The 15,683-nt window shown below is 47.7% G+C and overlaps 1 protein-coding gene across 1 annotated transcript in view; it reads right to left on the bottom strand.

Annotated features, from left to right (window-relative positions):
- Window positions 1–15,683, bottom strand: part of CDH4 (cadherin 4) — a 448,373-nt gene that overhangs the window by 31,942 nt on the left and 400,748 nt on the right. The window contains exon 8 of the mRNA XM_054218866.1: window positions 12,199–12,336. Within this exon, the coding sequence (XP_054074841.1) occupies window positions 12,199–12,336 (138 nt within the window). The remainder of the gene's footprint in view (window positions 1–12,198; window positions 12,337–15,683) is intronic.

Here is a 15,683-nt window from a genome sequence, read left to right as displayed (position 1 = left end):
AAGAGGGAGTCACTATATACATGTAAATTTAGAAAGGAAACCCTTATTATTTCTTCTCTGTTTTTTTCTGGCAGTTAAAACACGCAATTGCACTAAGCTGAAGAGTTTGAAAAAACTCCACCATGCTCAAAAAACCGATGTGAAACCTTTCAACCTTTCCTCTCTGATTTTAACTCAGGCTGTTTTCTGTGCCCTGACCCTTTCTTCTACAACCGGGGAGTGTTAAAGACATCCTGGACAGTTAGAAATATTTGATAAGAGAAAACTCACAGCACTACCAAATCCTTTGCTAAATCTCCTTTTTTTTTTCCCCCCAGTATGTCACCAAGGATTTCGTAAGTGAAATGTGCTTAATGAAATTCCAGATATATATCCTCTTAAGATGACATCCCTTGGAAGTAACTGTTTTTGAGGCAACAGAATATTGAAGAATTAAAAAGCTGCCGACCCAAGGAAGTTAGGCAACTTCAGAAGGGGATTTATTTCAGTGCCTTGCAATAACGCAGTTACAAAATATATTTAAATTTCTCAGCCTCACATCAGCGCCTGAGCCACTGTGTACTTTTGAGGTAATGAGCGAATCCAAATGCCAGTGGGTGTTTGCCGGGACGTCTGGCAGACGTGGGACGTATCTGCCAGGGCTGTGCGGACGCCCCGCCTCACCGGGGACGCCCCGTGTCCACATGCGGGCAACCGAACTGTGCCCTCCGATGCCAGACCTGGGCTCACGAGGAGAATTTGGATATTTAATGTGTATCCAAAAGCAGAAAGAGGCACGTAATTTAGAAAAAAATCATTCAAATTTGAGAGAAATGCCACAGACAGATAAATTGGAGAAAATAAATGCTGGTGTGGGTAGATATGAGAGATACGGGAGCATTAACGTCTGAGTTCTCCTTGAAATTTTAGCTTGATTGACACACTAGAGATTATGGGAATGGTGTCTAATCCACGCACGCGTCTCAGGTGGTGGAGACCAGGGTGATTTCCGTCACAGCACATCGCACAGCAGGGAGGGGGGTTCTCTGTAGGGGTTTCCTTTGACTATGGAGGTTTTGTCAGCGATAGCTGGCTGTGTCACCCCCGCCTGTGTCACACCTCGCTCCTCAGACTGCTCTGGCGCCTTTTTCTCAGTGGGCGACTCCTCCACACCACGCCGGGAGGCAGGGGGTGGGGAGGTGGCCTACAGCCTCTCCCCCCAGAACCCACACACATCCAACAGGGGAGGAGGAGAGAAGTCCCTGCTAAATGAGATGTCACACCGGGGGATACAGCACTGCCAGGGGTTGCAAATGAAGAGGCTCACAACAAATGGCTGACGACAGCGATAGCCGAGAGGTGCTGTCGCACCGCACTGGCCTCGCCAGTGTCCAGGTACCACCTGTGCTGTGACAACACTGACCCGACCGCACACACCAGCCAAACAGCAGGCTAGAAAACCAAACATGGAAACAAATCGCAGAATGGCCGGAGTGGGAAGGGCCCTCTGGAGATCACCCAGGCCAACCCCCTGCCAGAGCAGGGTCACCCAGAGCAGGTGGCACAGGAACGTGTCCAGGCGGGGTTGGGATGTCTCCAGAGACGGAGACTCCACCACCTCCCTGGGCAGCCTGTGCCAGGGCTCTGCCACCCTCACAGCAAAGAAGCTCCTCCTCATGTTGAGATGGAACTTCCCATGGTCAAGTTTGTGCCCGTTACCCCTTGTCCTGTCGCTGGGCACCACTGAGAAGAGCCTGGTCCCATCCTCCTGACACCCACCCTTTAGGTATTTATAAGCGTTGATAAGATCCCCCCTCAGTCGCCTTTTTATTACATGTCGCTGCGATGCTGCTGATGGATACGCCCGCGCCGCTCAACCCCCGAAGGTCGGCTCCCGCTGGCAGCGCGGGGCGAAGGGGGACGGCTGGGCTCTGTGCTGCCAAAGGGGGCACGAGCAGGACCACGGGCGCTACCACCCCTGCGGTGCCTCAGCTCTAATTGCCCGAGATTGCGCCCTCCTGCATCGAGAGAGCAGCTTACGCTACTCTTGACTTTACACCAAGCAGTACGTGTCCAATTTGAGAGACACTATTTTTTCATATTCCCCCTCTTTTTTTTTTTTCTGTGACAGAAAATTGAAATCTGTAATGAAACTATTGTTCCCATTTTTTTAAATCACTGGTCTTTGGCAATTTTAAACTCTGAGGTCTGAAAAATTCATTACTACTAACTTCCATCAAGGGTGTTCCTGAAACCAAAATTACTTAATCAACTCAATTTAGCTTCTTGTGTAGACCTAATTCAGAAAAACTTCATCTTCTTGAATTGTTATTGCAATTAATTTCCCCCCCTTCTTTTTCTGCAGCAGACGACATTTCAGTAATTAGATATTTTATAAAAATGAGTTATTCATTCAGGGTAGCTTCACTTTTATATTTGATTAATCATATTACCACCGAGGTCTGGGTTTTGTCTCCAAGGAAAGTTTAATGACCTCATTTTAATCCTTCTTTTAACCACCAGGCAGGTATCAATGAAGAGAAATAAAATTACCTTCTTTTTTCTTTTTCTCTCCTTTTTTTTTTTTTGCAATCTCAAGATTACATTTGATGTTTTTTCTGCGTGACTGACCCATTTACAAGGAAGAATCCGGCTGATTCCAATTAGGTTCAGGACAGAATCAGGCTAAACAGAGCCTTGAACCGCACCTTAATAACTGACGCTCAGCGTAAAGGAGAGGAACCAGAACCGTTTCACCACACGGCACTCGGTTTAAAGCACTGTACACGATTAATTTAGTGATAATTTGAAAATGAATGTACTGAAAGGAAATAAACAAAACAAAAGCTACTGTAAGCTTAGGTTTTGATTAATGGGATCTATTAGTAAGAGACTTCTATCAAGGAGACCACATTTTTTTTTTATATCAATGCACATATACCCACACAATTGTAACGGAGTAATTACCATAAACAACAATTTATTTTATAGATGACTGTTTGCCTTCTATCAGTGTCTATCTATGCTTTGAATCTAGCTATATGCATACCTGTATTTGTGAATTCCTACATACACATCTTCGTATCTATCTATCTACCCATCCTGCAGACTACACTAAGGGGTCTCGGAGGTATTTCATCCTCTCTGCCACATGCTGCACTGCTGCAAAGACTTCACAGAAATCACAGAGGGGACTGATGCTCTTTTCATTAAGACACGGGGAATTATTGCTTTCTCACGAAGTGAGAAGTATCTTTCATTTTAGATGAAAGAGGTGGTAAAACAAAGAGCAGGAGTTGAGTACCCACAAGAGAGCATGGAGCGTGTCTCCTTTTCCGTGGCACCGCAGTGCGAGGGCGCGCGGGCACGCGGGGACGCTGCGCCTGGCAGAGCTGACACCCATCCGCACCCCGCGCTGGGGATCCCGCCGTCCTCATCCCCGTCACAGCTGGGCAGGCATCCCGTCTGCTAGGCTCTGCTGGATGGGCTTTGCATTTAGGTCGGGATCCACATCCAGAGGTGAGTTTTGATTCAAAAGGCGGGTCAAGAGGTAAAGAATTCCTACAGGACATAAATACTTCCCTAACCAGGGCTGACCCGTGGCTCTGCAGCGGCAAAGCCCCCGGCGTTAAGTGTGGTGAGTCCTGGGCAAGGCTGAGACAGGATGGGAAGAAACAATATTGTTTCTGCTTGTTCTCTCTCCCTGTGTTACTGCTACCCCTTGACCCAACAGACGTCCTTAGTCTAATTCACCGCTCGCAACAAAGGCTTTCATCAGGACCTGCAACGTAATGAGAGGCGGAGAGCCCATTTCCGTGTATAAACACTGAATTCTTATTTAGGAAAACTGAACTGATTTGTAGTTTTTAGACTTTGCCAACTATATATTTAACTGAAACACACACAGAATTAGGTAGATGTTCACGTACCCAAAGGCTATCGGGTATATTTGATTCACTTGAATATAATAATTTATTTCAGTTAGATGATGACAGCTCTACAACAGCCCAAGCTTTACCGTGTAGTTCGGCTGAGCTTTGTTTTGATTGGAAAATTGCAAGCGAACAGAGTCCCCTGGGATCTTCCATGAAAGCACAATTGATTTTTAACGATAAATCCTGTCTGCAGGACTGCACAGAACTCCTGGGTTTGTTTTTAGCTGTAAAACAACGCAGTCTGTAAATTTTCTCACTATGCCGTTAGATCTTTCCCCTGCCAGCTCTGACCTGTGCTGTTCACCTTGATTTCTGCCACTTCTGACAACTGCCTCTACATTATGCCACAGGCATAATTTGGGTTATTTTAAAATACTGTAGCATTCAGGCTAAGCTATATTCAAACGTCACTGTAGACTTTCTGAATGGCACAGGTGTACCGATGGGGACTGTCAGACCTGAATGGGCAGCTACACACACAGCTTTAGTCCGTACGCTGGGAAATGGGGTACGCGGGGCTCAAGATTTAAGCCCTTGATCTTTTCCAGATCTAGACACGCGCCCAGGCCCTGGGAGACAGTCAGCCACCCACTGCCACTGGTTTTCCCTGGATGAGCTGTGGTAAGACCTCTTTTTAGGACAGCCCTTGGTAAGCGCCCTGGTCCGTTTCTCTGTCCGTGGGAAATCCCACCGGGATGCCGTTCCTGCCGGGCTCTCCCTTCACAGCACGAGATTAACTTGTAAAACACGAGCACACACGTAAAGGGGAATTCTCACCACGCTCACAGGTACCGAACGCTTCCAGATACATCTGGCCGTACATGTGCTTAGGAAACCCCAGACCGCCGGCAGGCTGGCTTGGTTTCTGATGTGGTTCCTACCACCGTTTAATATTGTTTCCCCAAACTAGACCTATTTACACCTTTGCATCTTTTACCTCATTTGGAAGTCAGTAACTTTCAGCCTAAAGGAAAAGCTCAGCGTTTCCTTTGCTACTTTGCTAGTCCTGAACACACAGTTAAAACCAGAGCTCAGCAGGATTCATCTCGGGGGGTGGAGACCCGGTGAAGCATTCACCCCAAGCTTTGCCACTTGCAAAAAAGTCACATTTTCACAGCTATTTCTGCAGCTCTGGACAGTGCTGCTCTTGCACTGGTTGATGCGCAGCTGTATTTTGTCCTCAAACAGCATTAACGTGAGAACAAATGCACACAGAACAAGGAATAAAATTTGGGCTTACGCTTGTTTGCTTTTCCAGAATTTTGGCAAGTTCAGAGAGCAGAAGGACTACGGGACCATGATGCCACGGCACATTTGATCCTAGGAAATATTAGTGCTCTCGTTCAAGACACCGAAAAATCTCGTCTGGATTAATAGATACACATCTGGTGAAAAGAGAAATCCGAGCGGAGCCGGGTGCCCAGCAGGGTTAGCAGGATAACCAGGGAAACGGAAAAAAAGGGTCTGGAGGAGCCCGGCTGGTTTAGCACCACAAAATGATGTGCACTGGTGTATCAGGATGCAGACGGGAGAGAAAGTGGGAAGGAAACACCGAAACGGGAGAAGGAAGTACTTATGGTACAGGCCCACGCTAGCATGGCAGTGCTGCCCCAGCGCCTGCTTCGCTTTTGAAAGTCTAAGCCTTCTCAGAGGGAGCTCATCAGCATTTCCCACCAAACTCCTGTGAGCCAGAATACCTGCACGGACAGAGCTCAGACACTTCTGGCAGTGCAGTGCCAAACAGAAAAAGCCCTTTTAACGTGGGTCTCTCTCCATGTCGTTCCGCTCATGAAGCGCCGAGCTCCTCGCTCACATAGAATCACAGAATGGTTCGGGTTGGAAGGGACCTTAAAGATCATCCAGTTCCAACCCCCCTGCCAGGGGCAGGGACACCTCCCACTAGATCAGGTTGCTCAGAGCCCCATCCAGCCTGGCCTTAAAAACTTCCAGGGATGGGGCTTCCACCACCTCTCTGGGCAACCTGTGCCAGTGTCTCACCACCCTCATGGTGAAGAACTTCTTCCTAACGTCCAGCCTGAATCGACCCATCTCTAGTTTTAGTCCATTCCCTCTAGTTCTACCATTACCCAACATCCCAAAAAGTTCCTCCCCAGCTTTCTTGTAGGCCCTCTTAAGATACTGGTAGGCCACTATAAGGTCTCCTCGGAGCCTTCTTTTCTCCAGACTGAACAACCCCAACTCTCTCAGTCTGTCCTCATAGGAGAGGTGCTCCAGCCCTCTGATCATCCTCGGGGCCCTTCTCTGGACACGCTCCAGCACATCCATCTCTCTCTTGTAGTAGGGGCTCCAGAATTGGACACAGTACTCCAGGTGGAGTCTCACGAGAGTGGAGTAGAGGGGGAGAATCACCTCCCTCGACCTGCTGGCCACGCTTCTCCTGATGCAGCCCAGGATACGATTGGCTTTCTGTTGAGGCTCATGTTGAGCCTCTTGTCCACCAGCACCCCCAAGTCCTTTTCTTCAGGGCTGCTCTCAAGCCAGTCACTGCCCAGCCTATATCGGTGCTAGGGATTGCCCCGACCCAGATGGAGGACCTTGCACTTGGCCTTGTTGAACTTCATGAGGTTGGCATCTCTTCCCTCCAGCGTGTCAGCTGCCCCACACAGCTCGGTGTTGTTGGCAAACTTGCTGAGGGTGCACTCTATGCCACTGTCCATGTCACTGGCGAAGATGTTAAACAAGACTGGTCCCAGTACTGATCCTTGAGGGACTCCACTTGTCACTGGCCTCCACTTGGACATGGACCCATTGTCAGCCACTCTTTGGGTGCGGCCGTCAAGCCAGGTCTTTATCCACTGAATTGTCAGTCCATCAAAGCCATATTTTATCAGCCTGGAGACCAGGATGTCATGCGGGACAGTGTCAACAGCTTTGCTCAGGTCCAGGTAAAACGACGTCAGTTGACATCTCACTGCGCACTGGGTCTGTCCAGCCGCAGCCGGGGTCCTGACGCAGCACTGCTGCAGCAGCCAGAGACCAGTCCGAGCCAAGACTATTAATTACACAGCCCAGTTAAAAACTGGCAAGAACTGCTTTTTCCAACATACTTGCAACAAGTACTTGCTCCTCCACCGATTAGCCAAATCCACTTTGCAACTGGATTGACCTTACCCAGCGACGCAGCCCCTTCTGCTGGAACACGAGCATCTCTGTGTGCTGGTACTCCCTACCCGCTCTCCTGCTCTAGGTTCAGAGCCAGCTCTGGCCAGGCTGGCGAGGGCCAGTCCCAAACCCTTCCAGCTCTTCTTACTGGGAACCAGCGCCGAGATGCAGCAGCACGGCGGGGAAGGGGACGCAGTCCTAGAGCTGCCTCTTTAAAACACCCTCCACTGGATTCAGCCTCAGAAGAGGAGATTCTCAAAGCAGTGCCAAAGGGCAAATTTTAAAGTAGCTTTAAATAAGACCTCCTAAGGCTCAGGAGCTTAAAGAACTTGAATAGCCCAGTTTCTTTTTTCCTTTCTTCCATATTTTTTTTTTTTTTTTTTTTTTAAAGAAGAGGTTGATTGCCAGGCAGGTTTTCCCAAGAATCCACAAGCTCAACTAATCACAAGCTCTTCAGCCCTGTGAAATAGTATTTCCCTTGCACGGGCTACTATAAAAACAAGTTCTGCACAGTAGGCAAATTTAAAATAACTTTTAATTAACATTTAAGACACAGAAGTCTGATCATGCAAATTCATCTGCGTCTCCTCTCTGCGTCTGATTGTTCCTGATTGAATATGATAAAAATAGACTTTGTATGAGTCAAGTGTAGGCACGGATTTCTTTAACGTCTCCTCCCCTCTGATTATGCATTTCCTTAGATAAAGTGGAAACCCTTGGCTGGCTATTAGCGGTATCACAGGTCAGACTGGAAAGGGCATCCTGTCTGATAGGAGTTAGATTTCACTGGAATTAAAGGCATTCCTTCCGTGAGCAAAAAAGATGCCTTCACCTTGCATAAAATCTCACCTGAGCCTCTCCGGCATTGTTCTGTCTCAGCTGGCTTTTAATCTCTGAAACAGCCACACTAATTTGAGAGCAGCCCCCCCTATCTGAGGTGAGCATCTGGCCAGGGGGGCAGCTACAGATCTATATTAATACGGCAAATACGCAACTCGCCTGCACACAGGAGATAAATATTTGAAGGGAGGCTGAGGAGTTTGCACATAATGAAGACATGTGAGAGGACACGACCCTGTTATGAGTAACAGAGACTCCGGATAAGGGAGGGCACACTGATACCAGTTCCTTTATCTTGTAACTGTTATGGAGCCGGTTTCCCACTAACACTTACTACAAAGCCCTTGTAACACAGGCCAGTTAAAATGTCACTATTTTACACCAGCTGATGATTTGGCAGGTGCAAAACCTACCAAAAATGCCACGAAAATGAACTAGCACAGTTAATCACTCCCGAAGGACCGTGCAAAAACTTGGGCACGGGGGATTAACCCACCCTTTTCTGAGGCATCTGGTGCAGAGCCCGCGGGCACGGGCTGGTCGGGCACGGCATGGGGACAACGCGTCCTCCGCTCGCCCAGAGCTCCTACCTCGGCTCTTCAGCAGTCAGGAGAATTGCCCCTCTCCATTTATTTTTGCAAGCAACAATGTCACATGAAGAACACAACACAAAGAGCGGGCTGAAGTCCCTTAGCCAGCCAGAAGAGCTTTCCCTGGGTCACGGTCCTGCACTAAATCATTAAAATTGCCCAAAATAGCTGCTTATGATGTTTACAGCATCTCGCAGGATGCTCCACTCTTCTGGCGTGGATCTGATTGCTTCCCACTCCGGGGCAGACTCTCATGAGACACTGCCTCGCTGTTAGCTGCTCTCTGAGGCTTCCCAGCACGGCCAGATCGCATCGCAGATCAAGAAAATGTTCACCATCACAACATCAGAGCCGGAATTAGAGGAGGTCACCTCGCCATCGCTGTGCCCCAGCGCCTCGCGGTTTGGTGCAGGTAGTCCTGGTCGTTGACTATTGGGACTAGTCATGACTCTTGCTGATGGAGACTGGACTTACAGTTCACAGCAGACTTTAGTTTAAAATTATTTCGTCGAAAGACTGTGATTTTTTCCCCTCCATATAATTTGAGAATCCTTTGTAGGAGAAGGTGGGGCTACTTCTTCCCCTGCTATTGTGCAGGATTTCACCCACTCTCAGGCGATGTGCTCAAGGGTACGAAAACCACATTGATCCACTTTCCCGTAAGCAAGCAATCATTTTGGAGTTTTATCAGAGTGTCTTCAATTTGTACATTTAAAGATCTTCCATGTGATTTTTTACTGCTCTTTTTCCACTTCTCTCCCAGCGCTGTGTTTTGATCCCAGCCCACCTGGTGCCTCGGCTGTCCATCCCCCCGCGCCTCGGCAGGGCAGCCGCCCCTCCGGACATGGGATTTGGGCTCCTGTGTGCCCGTGTCTGAACCTTCACACGGTCCCTGCACGCAGCCTCTTCACCCCCCAGCCTGACCACAGACGTGACCTGACTTTCTTGACCATTGCAGCGGCTGTTTTCTTCTCTCCCGTCCTGTTGTTAAGTTTTACACAGTAACATTAATTCCCGCTGCTGAATACATGAGCTGTGACACCAGCATGGTGCAGTGCCCTCCTGAGCTACACTCTTATCCAGAAACGATTAAGTCTAAAACCGCCCTGGCTGAATGACAGGTAATTTAGGAGCGCTATAGGGTGGGCCTTTGTATGTGTCTATGCTGAATACAGTTGCCTCAATTCCTTTCATCTGGCAGCTCTCCAAGAGCAAACCACAATTTCAGTTATTCAGCCTATTTTGTTTTTACAACAGCATCTCAATACAGAAGTACTTTAAATAAAAAATACACTGTATCTGTCCAAGCAGTCCCCGGTCTTAAAAGAGACCATGGGCTTTCCTACCCTCTGAGGAGCTGTAGATTTCCTGGAAAGAGTTCTTTCTGTTTTTTGGAAGTGTTAAAATGCAGATCAGCCTATTCGAGGACAGGAAGGAGATTCAGCTCAGGTTTAAAGAGGCTGATCCGCACAATGGTGTTCTCTCTGCCAGTCAGGGGAATGACATATTGTCCTTTCATACTCATGTGAAATTCATCCTGCCTATACCTAGAAGTATATCAAAGATACTTGTTTCCATGGAATCAGAAAATATTGTTGTAAAGCACCCCTGGTTTTCAAATCTTTATAAGGTCCCATGTGCTACTGTGCAAAGCCCTTTGGCCCCTGCAAAACTCCTTATTCACTGATTGAAATTAGAGAAATAATGGTACAGATCAACCCTGCTTAGAGGAAAAGCAGAATTTTCTAATCCATTTAACACAATCTTATGGGTAATTCTCTTGATGGCTTTTATTCCTTCTAGGTTTAACACACAGTGAGACATTAAATACTCAGAATTCACCTGAAAGCAAATTTCCATTATCTCACCTTCCATCAGCTTCAGCTTTGGAAAGTGTTTTGGAAAGACATTAAAACACCCCACATCTGGAGGGATGCTGCCCCCCCGAAGGCACTGATGGGGGGTGTGACTGCCACGGCCCATCCCGGGACAAGGACCAGCCAACCTGGGTCATCGGGAAGTACCTGCGCTTAAATGGCGTGGCCACTAGATGTCATTCCTTTTTCACGCCAGCGTAGGTTAAAGTAGCCTTTACCCGGCAGAACAAGGTCCCCCCGGCAAGCACTAGCCAGCTGGGGCACAGGCACCGCTGTGGTCAAAGTCCCATGGCCCGGGAGATGCACAACTCCGTAGGACACGCCACTGGAAAACCTTCCTGACAACCAGCCCATGCTGGCAGGAGAAAGGACCAGATGGCCCAAGACTTTTATCAGACTTCTGGGGCTCTTCACAACCGCACATATCCTACTGCCGGAGGTATTTAACGACGACTTTGCCGTACAGAGCTCGGCGTGTTCACTCGGGCGGACACGAAGCACGCGTGCTGCTGCTACACCCACCCTGTCCTTGCCCAGCAGCAACGCGGGCCCAGATCTAAAATAGTGTTGGGTGCTCATCTTTGATGCAGGAGGGATTTAGTGCCTGCCTTTCCCTGAGAATCCAGGCCCAACTCACTTCATCAGAAAATGCCGGCACTGCTCAGCATCCGAGCACACCCCACCCATGAGCCTGGCTCCCGATGGGAAGGAAGGACCTGGACCCCACAGCAGCCATGGAGCCGATCGGGGTCCACGGTGGCATGAACTGGGCTCTGCATGACTTCTTGAGTTCTGCTACGTGTTTGTAGTGCGTAAGGGTATAACTAAGGGAAACTTCAGCACTATGTGACTAAGTATTTGCATATCTCTTAGGATGGAATGAAAATTCAGAATAAAATAAATAATACAAACATTCTTCAAAGGATGTTCAGTGTCTTGAGCAAAGCGCAGTGTGACTTTCTGTATTTTTAAAGATTTGGTATCAGTTTAAGACAGACCATTTACTGCTCCTTGTTGACCGTCATAGGAATAAAAGCGGTGGATCCGCAATGATTTCTCACTGATTAGCACATGGACCTCTGTACTGCTCTGTGGTTTCTACAATTACCAAGCATATTTCTGATGCTCTGTGTCTATGGATTGTGAAGGTTGGAAGCAACCAGACCACATCATTTCACCTTCCATCTCTTCATTTTTACCTTAACCAGCTCTAAGAATTTGCCATTTGCAATTTCTTTATTTTTTTTTCCCCTTGTCCCCCAGTAACAGCAACTGGGAGCACATGAGAACAGAACAGAGAAATACTGTACTAATATAAGAACAATCTTTTAACTGATTAAAGCCAGATGTACTGAAAAATGTCTACACATTTACTGACAGCACACACAAATACATCTGGTAGAGCTATCAGTAAAAACAAATTTTACCGGATACCTGTTACCATTTAGAGTATTTACCGCTTCCTCGAAATCATATCCAAGCTACTAAGCCCCAAATCTCTCTTACTGCTCAGGATTTCACTCATAAGTAATAACAACTCTGATATGTCTACAGCCAATTGCTGTGGAACCACTGCACCCTCTCCGCTGCAATCAGACAGACTCTGTTTGCCACCTTATTTCAGCTCCTTTAGTAACTCAGCGAAATTGGTCGCCAAATAGTTTTGCTACTTCATGAATCATTATTCTTTTCCTTTTTTCCTCTTGTTTTCCCCCCAAAAGTCTTTGTTCTATGGCTATCTGTCACGTTCTTCCCGTCTGCCAAACCAGCTGAGAGGGACGACGGCTATAAACACCCTGAATTTCTGCCAGGCCGCGCGTCCCCGCACCGCTGTGCTGATGTATCGACACTCACAGTGCTGGTGGTGAATTCGGGCGGGTTGTCATTCACATCTGTCACCGTAATGATCGCCGTCGCCGTGTTGGAGAGACCATAGTTAAGATTTCCTTCCATATCGGTGGCTTGAACAATGACGATGTACTGCTGAACTTTCTGGAAAAAAAGAAAAGGAAAGATGAGAAACAAAGATGCGTCCTGTAAAATGACTTCGTTTATTTTCCGTATACAAGTGCAATCTTTAAGACGACTAAGAAGTTAATTGGATTCAACATGTTAGTAAAAAAGACAGATAAAATTTTCTACCACATTTTGGAAGGGATTTTTACATAGATTGGTGGATATCACCTGTTTTATGGGAAAATAAAAATCTTATGGGCAAAATTCCTTGGTTGAAACAGACATTTTCATTCATCTTAAAGGATTTTCGGCAACATTAGTTTCTGTCTTCTGAAAGCCAGTAGAAATTTTGCTAATGTGTTTTCACTGAAAACATCACTAAGAACATTATAACCCCCAAATTGACAGCAACGTTCCCTGGCCGCCCTCCAGCTCATTCTGCTCACACAGCCCGATGCCCACAAAGTGTTTTGATACTTAAAATACTCTCCATGCTTCAATCCTTAACACAGTCTTGGTAAATAAGGAGAATTTAAGTCCAGTATGAAAAAAAAAAAATATTCAACGCAATAAACTGAAGCCTAGTAGAACTGCTTTAAATTCCTGAGCACCCCAACCGACGTGGCTCTCAAAGAAAAAGCCTTACAGAGCCAGCCATAAAAATCACTCATTAGAAGGTCTTCTAGAAGACGCTGTATGTCAGTGCAACTGGAAAATAAACCTGAATAAAACAGGAGGGGCGCCTGATGCTGGATGTATGTACTTCTCCCTGGGATGTCTCTTCACTTCGGAATATCTGCCCGCACTGAGAAAAGCCTCCGGAGCTTTAAAACTGGCCTCAACACTAAATTTTCATTTGGATCTGTGGAATTTACTATGGATGCCTACGCGTGTTGCGCTCGGGGTTCACGGAGCACGTTGCAGGCAGATAAGAAAGCGAAGCTCCTCTCCTGCAACACGGGCAGAGCGATGCGCTGAGAGCCAGGGAGGGATCCAGCCCAAATGGGTGGGACTCGGGGCAAAGCCAATCACAGGTGTCCATTTGTTAAGGTTTCAGGTGTAATTACAGACACAAACCGGGACACGAGGGCAAGCGGCTGCGATGGTGCCATCAGAGAGCCCGAAGGGTGCGACACCCAAGGGGAGGCACCAGGTTCGGCAGCAGAAGCTTGGGCCAAGCCACGGGCATCGCCCTGCGCTCGGAACAGGGCTGAGATCCTCCAGGGCAGCTCCGCTCCCCCGCCGATGCCAGTGTGTGCAAAGTGTCAAATGCCCTCTGGAATTTCAAAGGGCAAGAATTAGGTCAATTAGGTCTCTCTGTTCCTACATAAACATTCTCAAAGAGCTGTACCTGGCTTAACTCCTAATTCTTCTGAGTTGCTAGAATAACAGAGATCTGAATTTTAGCTTTATCTTGATTCCAGGTCTTTTAATTGACAGATATTAACCTGCTAAATTGTCAAGAAATCACACACGAGGATCCATCAGCACCTTGCAACTGGAATATATTATGGAAATGCACTTTCATTATCTCTTGCTGCCTTGTATAATAAAACATGAGGGAGAAACTATTGTTAGCCCTTGTTTTTCCTCATGCAAAGAAGTTGCCGTTCATTACTCCAGTTGTAAAGCACTGCGTAACTGTAAGGCTGAAGTGTCCTTATTAGTGAATGTAATTTTGATTTCACATTTAGCTTTTCCTTCCTTATTCTCTCTTATAGACAACTTGGGAGGCTGACAGAAGTACTCCCTAACAGGCCGAATGCTGGCGAGCCAAATCAGGTTTAAATCACAGAAGGAGGGGAAGGTATTTAAAAAAATAGTGGCAGTCAGATTCCACGGAAACCAGCAAAGCAGGACAGAGGGTCACACGAGAGATCGCAGTTCAGTAGTGCCCTAGATGGCAAGGCCACCCCTCACGCTCCTCGCCGCAGTGCGATGGAGACAGGGAATTCACAGCGCTTCCGACTCGATGGCGTAGCCACCCCGCGGTACTGCAAGACCCTTGGGAGTGCCGGCAGGAAAAAAAATGTTCCTTCCTTCAGTATCAGCCGAGAGGGCGATGAAAAGTCTCCATTGGCTGGGGGGCTGCTCTTCCACCTTGGCTGTTTTCCACCCTCCCGTGTTTGCAGACTGACCCCCCCAGCAGCTCCCAGTCAAAGGCAGCCCCCGCCCGGGCAACCACAGCTCCGGAACCCCCGGCACCCTCAGGCGGGCTTGAGTCTGGACTGCGAGAGCGAGCTGCAGACCTTGGGGAGGGTCACGCTCCGCCTGCGCCGCACTTACGCATCGTGGGACCCAGCCTGCAAGGCTCCCACCCCGCCCGCTCCGCTCCGGCTCGCTTCGCGCACTTCTTAACTAAAGCTTCCCCTGGAAACACGGCTCTTCGCATACAAGAGGGGGTAAAGGACTAGAAAGTTTCATTTGAAAGTTTTCTTAACTTCACAATTTCACTGCTTATTAAATTATAAATACTCTCATGACATATGCCTCTGTGTGTGTGGGTAATCACAGACCCTGTCTTATTAATCTCAGCTTCACAATAAAGTTTTTTTTTATTTAACAAAGTGCCTTTCAGAGCACCGTAGCACAGTGTTAATAAAAAACCCCGCACAAATTCAGAACACTAAATTAAAGAAATTTAAGAGAAAGATTGTATCAATCAGATAATACAAAGCCAAAAATGAAAAATGCCCAGAATTTAGTAACGTACAATCATACCAGCCACCGAGAGCCGGGGCATAAGGATGGGAAGAGGGGAAGGAAGGCAAAGCAGCGCGGTGGAGTGCCCGAGCCCAGCGAGCAGTGCAAGGAATTAGAGCAGATCTCGGATGGATGGAATGGTCAGGCAGGATCATTCGGGAATGGACCCGTTTGGGACGGGGGCTGTACGTCGGGACACCGGAGGCAGCGGCGAGGGGCGAGCTGTGGGGAAACTTCAGAGCCAACACCAAAGTCGTGCTGATTTCCAGCAGCTGAAGACTTAACTGTTGCATTCAGAGCAAAAGTGCAATCTGCCACGGAGAATGGCCGCGGCTGGCACGCAAAGTCTCAAAAAAGGCAAACCCATGGAAATGGAAGGAGTCTGGGGTTCGCCAAACCTTCAGGCACCGGGTTACCATCCACATCCAGTTCCATCGGGAAGGCCCCAGCGCGGGCATACAAGGGTGGTGCTTTCAAGTACCCAGTTTTAGTTTATAACTAATTCAATTCTCAGTAAGATTGGCCCCAGCAGATAACAAATTACTGATTTTTTGTTTTTCTGTAGCTAACCTTTTTGCTTTTGTGCATTAAGCTGATTTTATTGAACCACTCAATCAATTTTAATTTCAACGTGTCCTTCCAATTCGTCACAACATCTCCAGGGGCATCTTAGTTTGTTG

Source organism: Rissa tridactyla, chromosome 12 (genome assembly GCF_028500815.1).
Source record: "Rissa tridactyla isolate bRisTri1 chromosome 12, bRisTri1.patW.cur.20221130, whole genome shotgun sequence".
NCBI classification, from domain to species: Eukaryota; Metazoa; Chordata; class Aves; order Charadriiformes; family Laridae; genus Rissa; species Rissa tridactyla.
This window is presented reverse-complemented; position numbering and strand designations above follow the sequence as displayed.